Source organism: Echinops telfairi, unplaced genomic scaffold (genome assembly GCF_000313985.2).
Source record: "Echinops telfairi isolate 266 unplaced genomic scaffold, ASM31398v2 ScPeMD7_7475;HRSCAF=8513, whole genome shotgun sequence".
Taxonomy (NCBI): domain Eukaryota; kingdom Metazoa; phylum Chordata; class Mammalia; order Afrosoricida; family Tenrecidae; genus Echinops; species Echinops telfairi.
In genome coordinates, this window is record NW_022111379.1 from 19904713 (window position 1) to 19926213 (window position 21501).

General features: G+C 44.1%; 1 protein-coding gene and 1 pseudogene across 1 annotated transcript in view; one reads left to right on the forward strand and one right to left on the reverse strand.

Annotated features, from left to right (window-relative positions):
- Positions 1–2955: 2955 nt before the first annotated feature.
- PPP1R21 (protein phosphatase 1 regulatory subunit 21) overlaps positions 2956–21501 on the forward strand; it is a 60036-nt gene continuing 41490 nt past the window's right edge. The window contains 8 exon segments of the mRNA XM_004699747.2: positions 2956–3000; positions 3002–3094; positions 6876–7022; positions 10364–10465; positions 11999–12163; positions 12323–12381; positions 13377–13471; positions 20478–20554. Of these exon segments, the coding sequence (XP_004699804.2) occupies positions 2956–3000; positions 3002–3094; positions 6876–7022; positions 10364–10465; positions 11999–12163; positions 12323–12381; positions 13377–13471; positions 20478–20554 (783 nt within the window).
- Positions 15337–15786, reverse strand: LOC105978376 (annotated as a pseudogene).

A 21501-nucleotide genomic window follows, 5' to 3' on the forward strand; every position in this document is an offset into this window, starting at 1 on the left:
GGGACAGACACAATGTTGACGTGGTCTTTTTCTCTTCTGAACATCTGGAGCAGGAATTGTAGCTTCTTTGTTAGAAGGGCCAGATAGTAAATATTTTAGGCTTGGGGCCCTACAGCTTCTGTTTCAATTTCTTGATTCTGTCTGGGGATCTCAAAAACTGCTGTAGACAGAATTTAGAGGAGTGAATGGCTATACTTCAGTTTATTTAAGAAAACAGAGCACAACAGAATTGGCCCGTGGACCATGGTTTGCTGGTTCCTGTTGTAAAGAATTCAGTGTCTAGACAATATTCTTAAGGCCGGAAATACTGATCGTCTAGTTATGTTTTACGCATTTCATCTTCCTGTCTGAATTGTAAGCTCTTTGAAAACGGGTGGTAGGGGTACTTCTTTCTCTTCCCCTATATCCTTTATCTCGTGTAGTGTGCTTTACACCTGGTAGAGGGGTTTGGCATGGTCTGGTGTAGATTGTGAATTGGTCACGTTTTCTCCTCTGGCTCTCAGCACCCTCCAAAGGAAGCAGATGGGGCAAGTGTACTGACCCATTTTACCAGTGTTAGGACTGAGGCTTAGGAGGGGTCGACCTGCATACTGCGTGTGCGGTCTTCTTGTGTGGTGACAGTGACCTGTGTGACTTTCAGCTGTTGAAAACTAGAAGAAGCTGATCTTTAGTCTGCCGTTTTCTCTGGCTTTACTTCCTAGAATCGGAGCTCAAGTTTCTATGGCGTTTCAAATGCTCAAATATCCCTACTCTTTTGGCACAAACAAGGACCTTTTCTGTTCTCAGGAGGCAGGGTGGAGCTAAGCTGAATTAGAAATAGATTATTTTTCAAACTCGCAGGTAAAATTGTCCTATTCTTTTCCACTTCAAAGAGAAGAACCTAGCCGCTCTTGGTCTCTGTACTCAGCCCTCAGGATATGCATCTGCGGACCCTTTGCTGCAGCCACACTGGGTTGTGGTGTGACACTGACCTGCCATGTGCTCCCGGCTGAGAATGCTTGCCTTGCACTGCAGACGTGAATTTCATCTTTCTAAACCCAGCCAGTGGCTGTGCTGCTGTAGCCGTAAGAGAAATTAAGCTGTATAGTTTTGATTTCTGTGCTTTATTTTAAGGTTGTACTTCAACTTAAAAAATATGAGGAAGAAAACCCACAAAGCCCTACCTCTACCCCAAAGATGTCTCCCTCTTTATATTTTCCCCTCAATTTTTAATTGTACAGTACACAGGGGTTTATAATTCAAATAATCAACTTGTATGCAACAGTTTAAAGTACTAGTTAGAGTTTACCCTTCACCCAGGCCTTCATTTCTTTTCTCCCTCTCGTGGGCTACTTACTCTCTTCCATTACAGCCAAGCTAACACTCGGCCACAGTTTAGCCTGTTGCTTTACCTTCCCCTGTTGACCTCCCTTCCTTGGCAGTCTCTAAAGTCTGTTCAGTTTGGTATGAAAGCCTTTATCTTGTTTATAAATATATTTTTTCCTTTGTAACAGTGATCTCATGTAATATTTTCCCTTTTCTGATCGGCTGATTTCACTCCGCATGATGTTCTCCAGGTCTATCTGTTCCCGTCATGACTTGCATCGTGGTCCTAACATTGCCCTATAGGGATGGATAGTATTACATCTTGGGTGACCCTGCTGGTATTTGAAATACCAGTGGCATCACAACAACACACAAGCCACCCCAGTACAGCAACCTGACAGGCAGGCACAGATGGCAAGACTTCGTCTCACATGCTTTGGACATGTCAGGAGAGACCAGTCCCTGGAGAAGGACATCGTGGTTGGGAAAGTAGAGGGGCAGCGAAAAAGAAGATTGTTGCCAAGATGAGCTGACACAATGACAGCAGCAATGGCCTCAAGCATAGGAACACAACAACAACATAGCTTCCCTTTGTGTGTATGTGCCAGAGTTTATACATGTTTCTACTGGTGGGCATTGAGGTCGTTCCTGTCTTCTTGCTATTGTGAACAGCGCTGCGGTGAACCTGGGTGTGCGTATGTGAACTCACTTTAGGACTCCTACTTCTTTAGGAGATATACCCAGCAGAGGGACGGCTGGAACAGAGGGAATTTCTACTCCCAGTTGTTTGAGATTGTGCCACATCGCTTTCCACCACGGTAGTCCACCAGGGTAGGAGGGTTCCGATCTCTCCGCAGCTTCTCTAGCATTTCTTTATTTCTGTTTGATTGAATTTGACTGTCAGTGTTGGTGTAAAGTGGGAAGCTCATCGTTGTTTTAATCCGCATGTCCAGGATGGCTAGTTACTGCTCAAAAGCAACTTTGTAAAAATAGTAGCCAGTATATACTGATGAAGCTTGTGAGTGAACTCATGGCTGTTGGGTCTGAACCTCAGCATTGTTAATAACTTTTCTGTGTCTCGGTTTCCTCTTCTGTAAAACGGAGATACCCCGAGCACTGACCCCATCTAGTTGTGAGGATTCGATGAGGTAGTACGTGGAAAAGACCCAAGTTACCTGGGACCAAAAGCACGCTGCTCTTGCGATGAATTTTTCAGTTGCGCCTGCTTCCTAGTTGTGTTTTTATACTCAGTCAGCCGATGCCTGGTGGCAGCTTGCCACCCTGAGGACATTGCTGCTGATGGCCTTTGCATGTCTAATGTCCAGCACAGTATCCCACTGAGCATGACAAGGCCCCACATTTTATTTTCTCTGCCATCCTTGTTCCAGGATTCATTTTCCAAAAGAATAGTGTGCCAGCATTTCCAGGAAGAGTGTACATTCAGTACTCCTTGATTAGGATGGAATTTTATTTGGGGAGGTAACCTGGCTGTCCCACAGAGAGAAGGATGGACAGGAAGTCAGGAGAGGTGGACTGATCTGATGTCTTTGGGCAGCTCGGCAACTAGCAGATTGTATCTACTGCCCTCTTTGGAGCTGATCTTTCTTCCTCCCATATTTAGTTATTCAGTATAATAATTCTTTTGGAGGAATGGTAATTGATTTCCTTACAAAGGATTGCCTCATGTTGAAAATTTAATTAACTGCCTCCTCTCTTTCAGCTTCGGGCTCAGAATCAGGTCTTGAAAAAAGGCGTTGTGGATGAACAGGCGAATTCTGCTGCTTTAAAGGTATGCACCAGGGTCTTGGTCTCAGGAGGGTTAAGTTCGCGTGTGGCGATGCTGTGTGCCGGGGACACATCCAGTTTTCTGGGTTAAAGTCCCAAACCTGACACTTATTTCCTAAGGACAGCGGTAGGTAAGATAGTGTTTATGTTTGCTTAATGTTTCTATTTATTGGGAATGGATGTAATAATGTGCTTCGATTTCCTTAGCTAAAAATTACTCCCTGAAAAGTATCTTTGAGGCAATGCAATGTATCCTTCCTAGACCTGGAGCTTCATCCTTACCTGTTTTCACTCACTGGATGGACTACTCTGAGGGAGACTGTATCTATGTCCCCAGCATGCAGCAGATAACACATTGCCTTTGAATTGATACTGACTCATAGTAGAACTGCCCTCAGTGGGTTTCTGCGACGGTAACTCTTTACAGGTGTAGAGAGCCTCATCTTTCTCCCATGGAGCGGCTGGTCGTTTTGAACTGCTGACCTTGTGGTGAGCAGCCCAAAGTGTAACCACTATTCCACCAGGGTTCCCTAGCACACAGTAGGCCTTTAATGAGTTGGTTGATGTTTGTGACTCATTGAACTCACTCATCTTGCTTTTGGGTTCAGCTTTTGGTAAGGGCACATTGTGCTAACCAGGACATTTCTTTTGAGTGGTACATTTCACCATCATTGCCTTTGTTCTGTGAAGAAGGAGATGTAGGGGATGAAGGAATTTGTACTCCATTCTGGTAGGCTTCGAATGGAGATTGCCGAGGAGATTTTCTTAATGGATTAATTGATTCTAGGATCTGGACTCCTTCTTGGCCAACTTTTGTCTAAATAGCCTGCCTACCAAGGAGCCCTGATAGCACAGTGGTTAAAGTGCTCACTTGCTTGCCAAAAGGTTGACGGTTCAAACTCACCAGCCACTGCAGACAAAAGGAGAGGCAGTCTACATCTGGAAAGATGGTAGCCTTGGCCTCCCTATGGGGTAGTTCCCCTCTCAGGGGGTTGCTAAGAGTTGGAATCAACTGGATGGTAATGGATAGTGTGCTTACCTGACTCTTTCACTCTCTTCCTTGCTTCCTCTACTCCTTCCTGTCAATAGAAGGGATCGCTTTCAGGATAGCCCCAACCAGTGTTATTTCCCAGATGGGGCCACTCAGGTGACCAGGACTCAGAAATATGTCCCCTAACCAACCAGCATTGATTGTTGGACCTTACACAATAGAGGACTGTTTCTGAGAGTGCCCCCTCCTTGTGCACTGTTACCATGAACTCAGGCCTGAGATGGCTCCCTACCTGCTCTGCACTCAGGCCAACATTGTTTTATTGAAGAAATGAAAAATCTTCTTTTTTTTTCCCTCCTAATATAAGTATTTCCTACCATATCTTAGTAGCCTGTTGTGGTGTTGGATACACTACTGATGCCAGCTGTGTTTGATGAGCGTTGTGTTGGGGACGACGTGATGGTGATGACAGTAGTGACAGAGGTCATGGCACCATTTACTGAGAGCACTCACCTGGTAGCAGGCTTTGTGCTAAGTTCCCTGACTCTGATCTCGCTGTGTCTATCCCAGTGTTAGCATCCTCACTTGCAGCAATGGGGGTTAGTTGAGGGAAAGGTGGTGATAGATGCCCTTCCGAACTTAATCGTTGACTGGCTCCATCGAGTTGCAACCTTAGTCAGCTAATGGCTAACTAATGATAACGATGTAAAGAAATTGCTGTTGTTTTATTGTTCATTGTAGAGGTGACTCTCATTACAGGGCCGATGACAATGGACCAGTTTGTTAGAAGGGACTGCTAGGATGCCCTCTCTTACAGCAGGCGTTTGATTTCATTGCTTTGCCTCCTCAGGTAGTTATTGGGTGTGTGTTGTCGAAGTTGTTATTGTCAGGTGCCATGGGGCCAGTTCCAATTCATAACGACTCTGCACAACAGAACTAAACGCCACCCGGTCCTGTGCCATCCTCACAGTTGTTCTTATGTTTGCACCCACTGTGTCAATCCACGATATTCCAGAGTCTTCCTCTTCTTGCTGTCCTCTGCTTGACTTAGCAGGATGTCCTTCTCCAGGGACTGGTCTCTCCTGACAACATGGCCAAAGTACGCGAGACAAAGTCTTACCCCCTTCGCTTCTGAGGAGCATTCTGGCTGTGTTGTACTTCTTCCAGACAGATGTGCTGGTTCTCTGGCACTCCACGATACGCTCTACATTCTGCAGGAGAAAGGTGGTAGACTTTCTGCTCCCGGAAAGATTTATAACCTTGCAAACCTACAGGGAGCGTTTCCACTCTCTCCAAAGGGTCACTATGAGTCCGAATTGACTCAATAGTAGTAAGCTTTGTTTTTAAGTTTTTGGTTTTAATGTACTAATCATCTCTTTATTAAAATTTGACTTTTCTTGGTTTAATGATTGTTTCAGGCAAAGTAACACAGGTGCCAAAACGCACTGCCAATTGAGTATATTCCTACTCACAGCAACTCTGTAGGATTTCTGAGACCATGAATCGTTATCGACAGCCTCGTCTTTCCCTTGTGAAGCACGTGTTGGGCTTGAACCAGGGACCTTGGGGTTAGTAGCCCAATGCTTGACCCACAGCACCACCAAGACCCAATCCTTTACATTTACAGTAGTAGATTTTAAGGAGTTCTTGGGTAGTGTGTATAGGTGAGCTCTCAGCTGCTGCCCAAAAAGTTAGCAGTTTGAATCCACCCGGAGGCACCTTGGAAGACAGGTCAGAGCCTTGAGAATGCTGTGGAGCTCAGTTCTCTGCACACAGGGTCGCAGGGGTCAGTATCTGCTTCACAACAACTAACTGTAGCAACCGATTTTAAGAGTCTGAACCTTTTTTTAATCCAAACTGGCCATCTGTGTTTGATTATCAGTGAATGCAAAGCTTTTGCTTACTGGCGATAAGCCAAATATAGTTAGACAATGTTTTTCTCGATGTAAGCAGAATGAAACTAAGTACCATATATGCTTGAGTATAAGCTGACCCAAATATCAGCCGGGGCACCTGATTTTACCACAAAAACTGCATTAAAAATATGCTGCAAAACAGCTTATGTGAGTATATATGATACTTTTCTTTAGTTTCCCATTTGTTTATCAAATTAAGAAATAAACCAAGTACAGAATGGTCTGCAAGCAGTGTGTGGTTTAGAGTTTAGATTTTTGTTTCTATCTTCATTTGATTTTATAGTGAATTCATGAAGAACAGCACTGAAAATATTTTTGTGTTATTATAATGTAGATTTTTATCTTTGTCATATCAGAATGTAAAAGTAAAATTAAGGGCATTGAAAAGATGTCATTTTAACGGATTTAAATTCAGGGAGGATATATATCGAAAAAATGAATACAAATATATTTCTTCCCATTCTCGCCCAATGATGAGTCTGAGTTCTCTTAAAATTTTTGTCTTTACATTTATAGCCCCAGGTTGTTTATCTGTTGGCTGTCTTTTATACATTGATAGCCCCGGGCTGTTTGTCTGTTGACTGTCTTACATTGAACTGCATATAGTGGTGGAGATTTTACTTTGACTTGATGACTGCCTTTTAACTCCAGCACATTTGCTGTTTTCATTTTATATTTTAATTTACATCTGCCCCCAAGTGATTTTGCCATGAAACAACCGCAAACATAAGAGCTGGAATGATAAAGGTACAACACGAATTCTCTGAAGCAAGTGGATCTGATTACGTTGTAATGAAACAAAGGGGTATGTGTGTAACACGTGCAGTTCCTAAGCCTTCAGGCTACATTCTGAGGCGTGCTCTGTTGTCGCTTTGCAGGAACAACTAAAGATGAAGGATCAATCGTTGAGAAAACTACAACAGGAAATGGACAGTTTGACATTTCGAAATCTACAGCTTGCTAAGAGGGTGGAACTACTTCAAGATGAACTGGCTCTAAGTGAACCCCGAGGCAAGAAAAACAAGGTAGTCAAGTAAAAGGAAATTAATGCGACTTTATAGTTACATACAGAATCTCTACGCCATCCTGGTTTTAACAGGAATTGCCACCCCCCAAACTGTTTAATTTACTTTTAAGTTATCCCCAAATATTTGACCTAATATGGGGTCTAGAAGGCAGGCATTAGTATGTTATTAAATACAATGACGTTAAGTTGTTTTTTCTTGTCATGAGCAAAACATTCAACTGCACGTAGAATTTAGTTACATTTTGTTACTATGTAACGGGTCAGTATCATTTTGTTTCTCATGTACAGTTCAGTTACATTGATTACATTCTTTGAGTTCTACAAACATTCTCACCTTTTTCTGAGTTGTGCTTCCCTCATTAACATAAACCTACAGCCACCTAAGGTTTCTGTCAAATGACTTTGAGTTGTTCTTGTCAATTTGAAGGTTTTTAGATCTGAGAGGGCTCTGAAAAGTTTGTGGCGAAATGGAATCAAAGGTGGTGGAATCTTTCCGCAAGCTTTCTAAAAGCCCTTCATTGTTCTTGAAAGAGCAGAGTGCGCAAGGCAGACCTTTGTTACTCGTTAGGCTAAACCGTTGTTCAATTTTAAGACTACTTCATGGAGTATTTTTGGTTTGTGATTTAAATATCCGGGGTAATTGGGGTTTCAGGGGCCCACTCACTCTCCATAGCTTCTTGTGAAATTCTGTTTTGCATGTCCCCACGTTGATTGGGATTCTTCTATGGAGTCTATGATCCAAATGTTTAGTTGTGTGGCTGGGCACCATCCAGTTAGTTCTGGTCTCATGGCAAAGAGGTATATGAAATTAAGTTTTAAAGAATTTCTTAGGACCAAACACATACATGGCTGATTAAGTGGCTGAGAAAAACAGAAGCAAACGTCATATTGGCCAAAATTGTTACTGTCTGTTAGCTAGACCAAATTGCCATTGACACAAAGTAGAACAGATATAATGAGATACATTGTTACGGTATAACTACTGCCTAAATGAGATGCAAGTACCAGTTGAAGCTTTCATATCATCACGCACTGGTACTGTTGAGTCATTCTGACTAGTAGCAGTCCTATAGACGAGAGTAGACTGCCCCCGTGGGTTCTTGAGACTGTCGATCTTAGCTGGAGTAAAGGTCTCATCTTTCTTCCTTGGAGTGGCTAGTGGTTTCAAACCACTGAGCTTCCAGTTAGCTTGTAACTCACTATACCACCAGGACTCCCTAGTCATAGTGTTGTATAAACCCTATACTTATTTTCATGAAGACCATTTGGTTTTGCCCTGACTGTATTTTTACAAAATGGGCATTCAACATAGTAGTGGGTTATTAACCAAACACAAGGTCAGCAGTTTGACCCTATCAGCCGCTTCTCTGGAGAAAGATGAGGCTTTATGCTCCTGTAAAGATCTACCACTTCAGAAACCCACAGGCGCAGTTCTACTTTGCCCTATGGAGTGGCTATTAGAATTAACCTGACAGCAGGGAATGAGTGACCTTTTCTATATGTATTTCCCATACATGGAGGAATTCCCTAGAGCAGTAATTTTCAGGTAAAGGGGGAACAGAGAGGGCAAACCAGGGATGTATTAGAATAGTTTGAAAAACACAAATGCTTCTGGGCATCTCATTTGCGGAAGGCTGTGGATGACAGATAAAGCCCCAGATCCATTTGCAGAGTTCACTTAAGCCTCAATTGAACTCCTTATTGATCATCAACCGAAGATGTAGATATTCTTGCCCTCAGAGTGCACACTGGAAAGTAGATTACCTCTACTCCCTCCAGCCTGCCCAGCCAGCCTGGGTTAGGGGATTGCCTGGGGGTGTTCTTCGTGAGGATCATTTTACTGGGGACAGTACTAGAGGTTCAGTAGTCATGAGTCAACTCTGTCAGTTGTACCCTGACCATCTTGGTCGGAAGGCCAATCTTCTGTCTGACATAATCCACACGTCCCAATGATGGTCCTATTTCTATGTCTGTAGTCCCACCTGTAACTGTGATGTACTACTCTGTCACCAACCATGACTTTGTGACAGTTTCCATTTTCCAGTCCTTATTTAACTAGCATTCTGAGCGTGAAGCCCCAGCCATCATTATGACCTCGTGCTAAGGGCCTCCCTCATCTAGATGATGTGTCTGTTTCTTTGTGTTGTCTGTTCCCCGTTTAAGATTTAATAACACTGTTTGTCAGGGTCAAACAAACAAACAAACAACACAAATTCTCTGGGAATCCTGAAAGCCCCTGGGGAGGGAATACCACTTATACTTCCCCACTACTTTAAGCCCTCTTCCAGGACAGTTTGTTTTAAGGAGGGTTTGGGTCAAAAACCTCTGAATGGATATGAATGGGCGCTTTTCCGACCCTCTGGGGCAGTTCTGCTCTCTTCTGGAGGGTCGCCTTGAGTTGGAATCAAATTGATGGCAGTGACTTTTTTTTGGTAATTTCCCAAGTTTGGAAATGCCATGGACCCAGAGTATGGCGTTCAGCAGTGCTTCTTCCACACCTTATGTGTTCTAACCATGCTGCGTATCTCATATTGTTTTTAGATAGCTGCTCCATTTCCAAAGGGATTTTCATTCTTAACTGAGCTAACTTGTATCGTTTTAGTTCAGTAGGGACTTCATTTGAGTACTGAGTGCATGAGGGGTACAAGAAGACAGGGAAGGGTGGTGACCGAAATGCAGAAACAGTTTCTGTGTTAGCCTGCCTTTTGAATAGCCTCAGTCCCACTCCATACATGAAAACAAATGCTCCTTACGGGATCTTTTAAATAGTGCTATTCTTCTCTCTGGAAAATGTGAATATTAACACATGTAAAAGGAAGGTGCTTTTCATAATCTTTGAACTTTTCTCTTGCGCTTTGTCTATCGTGGTTTTATTTTATATGGCCATGCTTTTTGAAACACAATTTGAAATTCATGTGAACTTTGGGATACACTTATCTTTGGAAATGCTGTTCAGCATTTCATGAGAATTTATCAACTCAGACAGGAAATTGCTAAGGCTGTCATTTCCTAAACCAAAAGATCAAATTGAAATAGTTTTTTTCCCATGTTTGTATTGCTAGATTTCTGGGTTTGCTCTGCCTCTGTGAAGAAGAGTCAGCCTGATCTACTCTCCCTTCCCGCCCCTCTGAAGCTTTCCTGTCCATTGCAATATTTGCAGTTCCAACTTGGGTCACATAGGCAAAGTTAAATGATGGACTGTATGCCTTGTGCAGGATTTTTTGAGAATGATAAACATGTAGAAGAGACGAGCCATTAAGGTGATAGGGAATCTGTGTACCTTAGAATGTTTCTCTAAAGGATGAAAGTGATGTGGACATAATGTATTCTTTCCATCAGAAAAGTGGGGAATCTTCCTCTCAGTTGAGCCAAGAGCAGAAGAGTGTCTTTGATGAAGATCTGCAAAAGAAGATCAAAGAGAACGAACGGTTGCATATACAAGTGAGTGAGTTCATCGTTCTGTTTTTCCTGATGAGTAACGTTATGGATTGTCTGACATAGATTGTAGGATGTTTCCCCGGGGGTGCGGTAGGGGAGGGGCGCTATGGGACATGGGAGGGTGTTTTAATGACTCCCTCTTCCTAGATGTGTGAGTGCCCCATCATTTATTCATTTCTTGAATCTCATGTCATCTTAAAGTGAAGGTGTGCTTTATAGCCTGCCTGTGTCCAGAGGGCAGCAGAATATGTTTATAGCGTAACAACACAGAAATGTGTGGGAACTATCCATTTTCCACAGGAAGTGATTGGGTGGATCATTTAGATGGGCCTTTGCTTTTTGCTTGGGTAATATTTAGTGGACTTGGCTAGACCAGAGGATGTACACTGGTACAGATAGGAACTGGGAATACAGGGAATTCAGGGCAGATGATCCTTACAGGACCAGTGGTGAGAGTGGCGATACTGGGAGGGTAGAGGGAGAGTGGGTTGGAAAGAGGGAACCGATTACAAGGAACTATATGTGACCTCCTCCCTGGGGGACGGACAACCAAAAAGTGGGTGAAGGGAGACGTCGGACAGGGCAAGATGACAGAATAACAGTTTATGAATTATCAAGGGCTCATGGGGAAGGGGGGAACGGGGAGGGAGGGGAAAAATGAGGACCTAATGCCATGGGCTTAAGTGGAGAGGAAATGTTTTGAGAATGATGAGGGCAAGGAATGTACAAATGTGCTTTACACAGTTGATGTATGTATGGATTGTGATAAACGTTGTATGAGCCCCTAAAAAATGATTAAAAAAAAAAAAGAAAAAAAATATTTAGTGGACTTTGTTTCTGTTACCTGTAAGGTCTGGGAGGGCACATGTGCCCAGCCCGGCACCAGGCCTCCTCTGTGGCCAACACTCAGGTATTGATGGAATGGTGGTGAATAAGGAATGACTGTGCCAAAGTCAGAGTCACAGTAGGGTGTATCCCAATAGATCTCCTAATTTTTTTATTCGAATCCAAATCAAGTTCTTCCTCTTTTAAAAGGGTAACAAATGACCTTTTGACCTCAGTGTATTGTGTATCTGAAATCTTCATAATTCTTAATAGACTCCCCTACGTGAGAAAGGTTTACCTATTTTTAGCAAGAGCATTTGTTTTAATTTTGATTATCTGATTATGGCAGTTAGCCCAGAAGAAGAAAAGTTAACACCTGACAATGGGATTCCCTGTACTCCAGAAATTGTTTGAAAGAGAACTTCATGAGACAGGACACAAGGAGGCGCTGGCATAGTTGTCCTGTGTACCAGCCTTACTTTTATTCCGTGGTAGCGGTGAGCCACTGGCGAACGCGTGTAATCCCACGAAGCCCTGCGTCCACATCCGTAAAGGGTGGGCAGTCGTAACTGCCCCAGACCCTGCGGGGACTGACCCAGTGGGCTCGCGTGAGGGCGCGTGTGGAGGCGTCCCTAGACGAACCGCGCCGCTGTGCTCGCCCTTTGCGCGTGGAAGGATGCTTTGATAGGAGGAAGGATGCTTGCCTTGCAGTTCTTTGAAGCCGACGAGCAGCACAAACATGTGGAGGCGGAGCTGCGGAGTCGGCTGGCCACCCTGGAGCTGGAGGCGGCCCAGAACCACGCGGTGGTCGACGGTCTGACTCGGAAGTACATGGAAACCATTGAGAAACTGCAGAACGACAAGGCGAGACTAGAAGTAAGCCCCGCTATTGGCGCGAGCACGCGTGCCAGGGGGGGTCACGGCTCCCTCTGGGCGCCTGATAGCACAGAGGTAGCCTGATGCCCGCACTGCCTCCTCAGGGTGCCCCATCTGTAGCCTGAGCCATCTCCTTTCCCCGCTTCTTTCAAAATCCAGGTCAAGTCTCTGGCCCTGGAAAAGGAGGCCAAGGAATGTCGCCTGCGAACAGAAGAATGGTATGTGCCGTGTGGATTCTTTGGGGGATCTGAAGTAAGATTCGAAAGACCTGAGTTTTGGCTTTTGCAGCTCGCGTCCTAAATTCTCCCATTTGCACAGTGAAGTGGGGAAGTGGAGATGGGAGGGGAGAAGGTACTTCCTGTCCAGGGTCCATTTCAGCGTTGTGATCTTTGTCGCCTGGAGCATTCTTGGCAGAGTGGTCTGTGCAGAGCCCTCCGCCTTCAGATGTTAGGTATTGTGGCCGAGAGCTTTCTGGGACTCCTTTTCTGCTTCAAACTCTGCTAAGGCCCTCTGCTGGTATCAGGCAGGAAGATTCATAAGTCATCACAGTGCAGCCCTTTGAAAATATATTTTGAATTCAATAATGGTTATTATCTAATGTAATCAGGAACAATACAAACCTTTCAAATTAGAATATTACTATGGATGGGAGTTGCTTCCTTGATAAACAACATAATACTTTGAATAGGACCAATTTAAGCATATTTTAAAATTTCAATTACTTGCATTGGCAAAATCACATACATGATTCAGCTGTATGCCTGGTCTCATAATTGAATTAGAAAAAACATCAGCATATTTTCTTTGCACTCCAAGGGAAAAGATCTGATATATTTAGTTTTAAAAAAAGCAAGCAAAGCCTTTCTAGTAATACTAGAATAAACATGCATATGTTATAAGGAGAAAATTTGATTTTGCAATAGCTGTGAAATTACTTTGAGTTTAGGGAAATAAACCGAAGGGTGGGTAAGATACATGCTTGACTGGGATAAATTCTTCCAAACTGCCGCATCATTCAACACAAGTCCTTGTGGTTTTAGAATCGAGCCTTAGTCATTTTCTCATCTTTATCTTTGAACAGTTCTCCACCACCAAGAGTGTCCTAGCTGTAAACATCAGCCTCTGAAGCGCAGCACCATCTGTTGAACTGGTGGAACACATGGGGAGTCACTGTCTCGTCGGCGATAATATGGTTTTGTGTTTTTTCTTTCAGTCAATTGCAGTTAAAGAATCTTCACGAAGATTTGTCCGGTAGATTAGAGGAATCCTTATTAATCATCAATGAAAAAGTACCTTTTAATGATACAAGTAGGTATTGTGTACACGTTTCCATTATTTGCAACTTTGAATTTCCCAACTTGTGGTTGTCCACTAGTTGACATCATTTCTAATCTGGTTGTCAAAACGCTTAAATGGCACAACATAGAGTTGCCTTCTTTTTTGTGCTTCTGATGAATTTTTGCCCTCATATTCCATAGGAGAGATTTTAGATTGATACTTAACTACTGCATAGATAAGTAAGCCCAAGTCCATGTTTTTGACTGAGTATATGTAGCATGTCTCGAGGTAAAAAAACCAACCTGTAAATGTTGGTTTACATTTGTTACATTTACAATAAGAAAAGGTTTGGCTCATGGTGGTGTTTGTGGGGGAGGGGAAGCTTCTCAGTGTGGTGTCTTGTACCACCTGCCCTTTGATTGCATCTGAAGGCTCTCTTGGGCAAGCCCTATTTCCTGTTCATCAGGGAAATGGCCTGCTTGGAAATGGACATGCCCAAGAGCAATAACACCACCAAATCTTTAAAGAATGAAATATAGCACCAATTTACATGGAAAAGAGGCGGTCCTTTTGTGATCGCTGCACAGTAAGTCAGAATCTTGAAAGCAAAGATAATGTTTAATGGTTTGGATTAAGATTTTGCAAATTTTAGCTAAATTGATACGTTTCCTTTTTCTGCAGTCACATGATTGGGATTAATTTTTACTTCCCCTAAAGATTTTTTTAGGGAAGATCTAAAAAAAGAAAGAAAACCAGTAAAATTAGCATATGTCACTACTGTATTCAACAACTTAAGCCTCCCTCCCTTAGAAAATACCTATTTCTGGCTTTTACAGTAATCCAAAAACTCTAGCATACTTTGAGCCACTAGACTTGAAGCCTTAGCATCGTATTTCCCCTTTAGTCTTAGTATCTGGCAGTTATCAGGTTGTAATAATTTTCTTCTGACTCTCTTTTGGGCTTATTTTCCTTTTTTCGTACCTGGTTTAGTTTCTAGTCCCCCACCTGCGGGTTCATTCTTTGAGTCAGGAGGTATCCAGGGATAATTTGCCACATCCTCAATATGGGTCAATAGCATAAACCAAACACCAACCCACTGTCATCGGTGTGGTTCTGACACATGGTGCCCTGGCATGTTATAGACTAAAACTGCTGCTCCAGTGGGGGCCTTAAGCCACAGACTTTTCTGGCAGTCGATGAGCACCGACTGTTTCCTCCACCCAGGGGCTGTAAATAGCATAAGGCGAGCCAACATTTATAAGATCAAAACTGTTTTCAGGAACTTAGAGTCCAGTATGGGAGAGGTAGGATATAGGAATGTCTGAAATATAAGCTAGACTGCTTTAGATAACCTCTTGTAGCTCCAAAGGAAAGAGTGATTACTGCTTGTTTGGCGAAGCTTTCTTGGAAGAAGTGTGCTTAGTATTGGGCCTGGGTGGATGAGTGGGTTTTATTGGGCAGAGATAAAGAAGAATTAAACAGCATTGCATGGAGCGTTACATATAGGATGAAAGGTGCCATTCTGGTGTGGAGAGCAGTAATTAGTTAAAGATAGTAAGAGACCAAGGTGGCAGCAGGTGTGGAGGACAATGGCAGGCAAGTACTGAAAGGAAGATGGGACTGGACCTTTGGGTTTCTGACTCAAGACTTGAGATTTGAGCTATAAAATGAGAGGTTGAGTCACAGACTCTCATGTTGAAATGAAATTGGTATACTCACCAGGTTAATCTGCCAGCAGTGTAGGCCACACTTCAGAAGCCAAACGCGCTGCCATCAGGTCAACTCTGACTCATAGTGACACCATAGGGCAGGGTGAAACTGCCCCCGTGGGTTCTGAGATTGTAACTTTTTTTACTGCTTTAACTTTTATTAACTTTTATTACTTTAAGCTTGATTTATTTCTGAGCCATGAGTTTTTGCTTCTTCAATTTCTTCTGGGAAATCTTTTTCTTCTGTGCAACCTCCTTTTCTGGCTTGGGAACAATTTGTTCCTTCTCAGTCAGGATCATCTCAAAGTGGTGGGGGAGCTCATGGTTGCTCTGACCATGAGCTCTGTAAGTCTGGTGGCGCACCTTGGGGGCTTTGTTCACCTGGATGTGCTCAATGACCAGAGAATCCACATCTAAACCCTTCAGTTCAGCATTACTTTCTGCATTTTTAAGCATGGGGAGTAGAAATTCAGCACTCTTTATGGGCCACCGACCCTGGGTCCAACCCCACTGTTTGGCTTGGGCACACCTACCAGTGCCACCATTGTAGCGTCAGAGGGGCACACACTGCTTCTGCAGAGTGACGTCTTTCAAGTATTTGGTGGCTTTCCGGATATGCATGCCTTTGATGGCTTGGGCAGTTTCACGGGTGTTCTTGAAGTGGACCCGGAGGTTCGACCCTCTTGATTTGCAGGTTTTTGTAGGGTTTTCTGGGTCAAGTGAGTAGTGAACCGTTTTTTTTTGGCAGGTCACCTCAGGCCGCTACAGTTAGAGCGATTGTAACTCTTTATGGGAGTAGAAAGCTTCCTCTTTCTCCTAAGGAGCCCCTCGTAATTTTGAACTGCTGACTTTGAGGTTTGCAACCCAACACGTAACCACTACGCTACCAGGGCTCTTACACTGGAATGGGGAAGGAGGCTGAGAGACTACTGTGATGATTGTCCTGCTGTGCTGTGTGGAGGCTTCAGCCCGGGTTGTTAGGGATCAGAAAATACCAAGGATGCAATTTTTGTCCACAAACATGCCTCCTCTCAGCCATGTCTCTCTCAGGTTCTCAGCCACGGAGTTCTCCAGCCTCTGCCTTGCTTTACGTGCTGGAAAGCCTGTTGCTCGGCCTCACGATCTCGGCACTGCCCCTGTGCTGTTTCATGGTTTGATGTGGCGCAACCTCTGGTGCCTCCACCACTTCAGGCGGAGACCTTGCACGTGCTCTGCTGGTGGCTCGTCTTTTTTAATGATTCCTCTCTTTCTGCTTCTTATAGCCAGTGGAATGGCAAAACTGGTTTGTGATAGCCTGTTAACTTCCCAAGTAAATCCCTGTAATCGTGAGTATTGTCTGGGACTCCTGTATGACCACTGCAATGGGTTATTGAGCCCAGCAGAGAAGTAGAGTGGTGTGAGAGGGATGGCTAGTATCACATAGGATGAGAAAGCATGGAGGCATGCCTGACCTCTGCCTTGTGGCAGTTGACCTTGGACTTGGCATTGGATTCTCCTCCCTACTGAAGCTGAAGGGGGGCAGATGTGGCCTCCAGGCCATTTTGTCAGGGATCTATAGCTTTTTATGAAAGTGACTATTCATTGAAGAAAAGAAAATAATCAGGCTTTTTGATGATCATTCATCACTGGCTCTGAACTGATACCAATTCCAGGAAACAGTAAGTCACTGTGGCCCACCAGTGAGAGTTGGGCTGTCTGGAAGTCAGGTTATTATAAAGTCTTAGGCCAGGCCTGTCTCACAGTGGATACAGCAGGTTACAAGCTTCTCTATGTAGTGATCGTTTCAGTTCCAGAATGCATAATTGGAACAGGCATACTAAGCACCTGGCAGAATTCCCACGCTGATCTCTGAAATGTGGGATAAGGGCTTATATGGTCAGAAAGGCCCAGTAGAAACCATTGCATCTCCTCGTAAATCAAAAGCTACACCACGTTCCTGAAGTGAGTGCAGAGATTACCGCCACCATCGAGGATGAAGGATTCCAGGGTGGTGGTTCAGCTTGTCTGTTTATGGCCCATGTGAAAAACGGGCAAACTGGAGAATGACAGTGGGCTATCATCACCTTAACATATGCCACCATCATCATTTTCAAAGCATTTTCTTCCCACTTGAGCCCCTAATATCTGCTCCCCATTTCTTCTCCTTCCCTTCCCCCTCCCTCAGGAGCCCTTGATAAGTTAGAGATTATTATTTCCATATCTCACAACGTCCTCCATCGCCCCTCACCCACTTTTCCGTTATTCGCCCCCCTGGGAGGAGGTTAAGATTGATCCTTGTGATCAATTTCCCCTTTCTCCTCCCACCCATCCATGCACAGCCTTGATCTTGCCCTTTCAGAATAATTGTTGTTCCCTAAACTTTGAGATCACTTCAGAAGAACATTATCTAAGTCCCTTGAGGATGCCAGAACTCCTCACTTGATAGGATGTCAATCTGAGAGTGAAGAATTCTTTGGGGACGGGTCAGGGAGATGGAGGCCCTGCCTTCAGAAATACGTGGACCTCAATGGAGGAGATGTCAAGAAGCGATACCTTCACATTTCAATATTTTTTGTTTAGGTTTCTGTGAGTTTGTAGAAATACCTTTTGACTTAGCCTTATGTGTGTGCCCACATAGATAAATATTTTCTACCTCCCATTAATTGCAAAATATACGATGTTAACAAGGCCTGCGTATTTCTGACTAGTTGTATCACGTTAAGCATATGGCAGTTGTATTATGTTAGACAAAAGCATGACTTTTATTTGTCTTTATTTAGAGAGTATGTATGATCTAAGGAGATGTATGCATACACGTGCCATGTTGACAATGGAAAGGCTATGATGATTAATGTTATGAGCCAACTTAGCTAGGCTATGTAATTCTGAGTGATTTGACAGACACCAGACTGATGATTGGTCTATAATATAATCATCCTTCATTTTATGATCTGATGTGAGCAGCTAATCAGTTGAAAAACCTGTCGGTTGAAAGCCAATTAGTTTCTTTGGGGTGACCTGCATCCAATATATGTGACTGTACTGCCAAAACTTGAGGCTTCTGTAGCCTTCATCCCCTTATTCTCTGACTTTGGGTTCTTGAGATGTGAGCCAGCAGTCTGCTGTCTGTCCTATGGATTTTGGGTTTCCTGCAGCCATATGAGCCAGTAACTAGACAGCTAACATGCTGATTTTGAATCTGTCAGCATCATGACTCTGTGACCTATTTCATTGAAATATATATATATATATATGTATCCATACATGCACATGTATAACATACATACATATATACATTCACATGCGGTTCACTGGTTCTGCTGCTCTGGAGAACTCGTGTTTAACTGCCGTTTATATAGAGGGAGCTAGAGTGATGAAGATAAGGCAGCTGGACTTGCAGACTGGATTTGGTGACTTGGAAAGGACGCATGTCCTTGGTGAGAAGTGCTTTGTACACGGTGGAGAAGACTCCAGCTTGCTAGCTCAGGATCGAAAGGGGACGCAGCAGTGCTATTTTTGAGCAGTGGGGGTGGAGCAGCCGTGGGAGTACAGTGGTTTTATGTGCTTGGGTACCTCAGTCTCGGCGTCCACATAGAAAAGTGGCCGAGTTGCGATGTAGTTTACCCTCTGCAGAGCTCTCTCAGGTGGTGCTCTCAGGTAGTGTCAGACTGCTAACCACAAGGTCCGAGGTTTCAACCCACCCGCCACTCTGGGAGAAAGGTGAGGCCGTCTACTCCCTTGAGGATTGCTACCCTCAGAACCCATCTATAAGGTCTTCATGAGTTGGCCTTAACTCAAAGGCAGGAGGTTTGGTTTTTTGGAGCTAATGGTGGTACAGTGACTAAGAGGTTGGCTGCTAACTAAAAGGTTGTTAGTTTGAATCGAACAGGTGCTTGAGAAAACAGGAACAGCCTGCTTCCATTAGGATTTACCGTCTTGGAAACCCACAAGGGCAGTCCTACTCACAGATTGCTGTGAGTAGGAATCAACCAGCAATGGGTTGGGTTGGGTTTGGTTTTGGGTGAAGGAAATTGCAAGGAGTGAGAACTTGACAGGGTCGAATGTAAAAGCACAGGTTGCATACCTCGGAGGGAAGAGGAGGCAGAGAATAAAGACGTATTAATAAGTCCAGGGGATCAAGTCACTGTGCTGATAGAGTTCAACAAGTTTTCACAGATCCCTTTTTCTCTTTTGTAATGAGGTGATCTTACAAATGTAAGAAGGCATGATTGATGGGCCAGGTCCGTGAGGGATCCGGAGGAGGGACCCTAAGGGCCTAAGAGGAGAGTTAGGTGAGGAAAGAAATGGGAAGCCGTACTGAGATGGACAGAGAGTGTAAGAACCCCTTGTGATTTGTGTCTTGTTCTGTCGGCAAAGTAGGGCTGAGGGCTTCCTGCTCCTCCATGAGAGGAAAAGTGATATTGGGGCCTGAGCATGGAAAAGGCTTGGAGTAGATGTAGGAAATAGGATAGGGAGGCAGTGCTGAGCAGCCCCGAAGGCTTCAGAGCAGCTAGAATGTATCAGAGTGCATCTGCCTCTGGTTTTGTGTTAGCACAGGAGTAGGAACGATGGACAAGCTGGGAAGGAAACCAAGGGCTGTTCTTGGAGGTCCGATAGCAGAGCGAAGCTGGCCGGTAGGAGACCACGCAGGGGACACACAGTGGATTTGGTAGAAAGGGAGACATTGAGAGAATTAGATAAGAACGGCACAGGGACTTTCAGAATCGGAGACGTTGGCACTGGAGTCATGTTGACTTTGAACACAGCAGAAGAGGCAGGTGTGTGAGTGAACTGGTAGCAGCAGTGCAGGTCTAAAGGACCGGGCGTCACAGAAGTGCAGCTTGGGTGCTGGGAAGCTATCCGAGGTTGATGGCAGGGTCTAGGGTAGAGGGGAAGATAGTGAGGAGGAAACCATCCCCCAAAGTTAGGGGTTCATTGTTGGGATCAGAAGCAGCAGACAGCGATGGACAGTGAGCATGGCAGTGCATGGAAGCACCTGTATTCTGGGATGATCAGTGACAGCCATATGCAGTTATTCCAGACAGGAGAACATCATGAGCCTGCTCTTTGACATCTCAACAGGTCCCTCAAGAACTGTTTTGATGTTTTAGAAAGGGAAAAACAGGGTTTGTTTGGGTTTCTTAACCTGCAGGTTAAAAACAAAAACAACACAACCCAGGAGCTACTGATTCTGTTAATTCTGTTGGGGTGATTTTGGCTTTGGTCATTTGAAATCCCTGTGCCCATAGGGTTTTGCCATTGAGCGGTCACAATTCTGTAGGGAAGCTGTTTTTCTGACGCTTTGTGTAAAATGAGAGACTGACACGTACATCCTTTTGGTTTTTTAGAATACAGTCAGTACAATGCCCTGAACGTCCCTCTCCACAACAGGAGACATCAGGTAACGGGTGAAATTTGGGCTTTTGTTTTCAGCAATGCTCATGTCAGGCCTTCCTGAAATGACTCGGGTATTATTGGGTTGGGCCCCTTGTTCAATGCATTGAATCGGTATGTCTGATTTTTGCTGTACTTTCTGATATAGTTTTCTAAAGTGCTGCAACTTGTTTTTCTGAAATTCCTGAGTAGTGTAGTTTTTTTGTTTGCTATTTCTCTTGCCGGGTAACATTAAGACTAAAACATGGAAGGCCTGGATTTTTTTGAGCCAGACGTTTATTCTCAGTCGGTAGGCCTTGCTCTTCAGTGTCCTAGATTAAGTGGAGGAGATGGAGTTACCCAAACCGGTGACTTTGTAATTACTTAGTGTCGTGGTCACCTGTGCTGCCATAATAGAGCTACCACGGCGGGGGACTCTCGTGAACAGAGCTCCCTTTTCCCACCTTTGTGGAGGCTCACAGGGACGCAGGGCCTTAGAGTGAGCCCTCGTGTGAGCCTCTCCCTCAGTCCTAGGTGTCTGCTGGCAGTCCTCGGTGCCCTTTAGTATTCCTGGGTGTCTGTCTCCCCCCACCTGTGTCTCTGTGTCCATCCTGCTGTCTCATAGTTCGAAAGTGACCCTACGCTGGTATGGCCTCATTAGCATCGTAAAAGAAAAGTCCTATTTTTTAATGTCATGCTTATTGGTACAGGGTTTAGGATTTCAACATCCAGACATGTATTTTGGGGGATATCCTTCAAATCTTAACCCTTAGGTAGGCATATTAAAATTTCTGTGGGAGGATGTGCCTTTAAATTAAGGAATTGCTGCACTGGTGTTTAAATGTTGTTTTTTTAAATCATTTTATTGGGGCCCTTATAACTCTTGTTACAAGCCATACAACAATTGTATCCGACATATTCGTACATATATTCCATCGTTCTTTTCTACACATTTACTTTCCATTGAGCCCTTGGGATCAGCTCTTTTTTCCCTGTCCG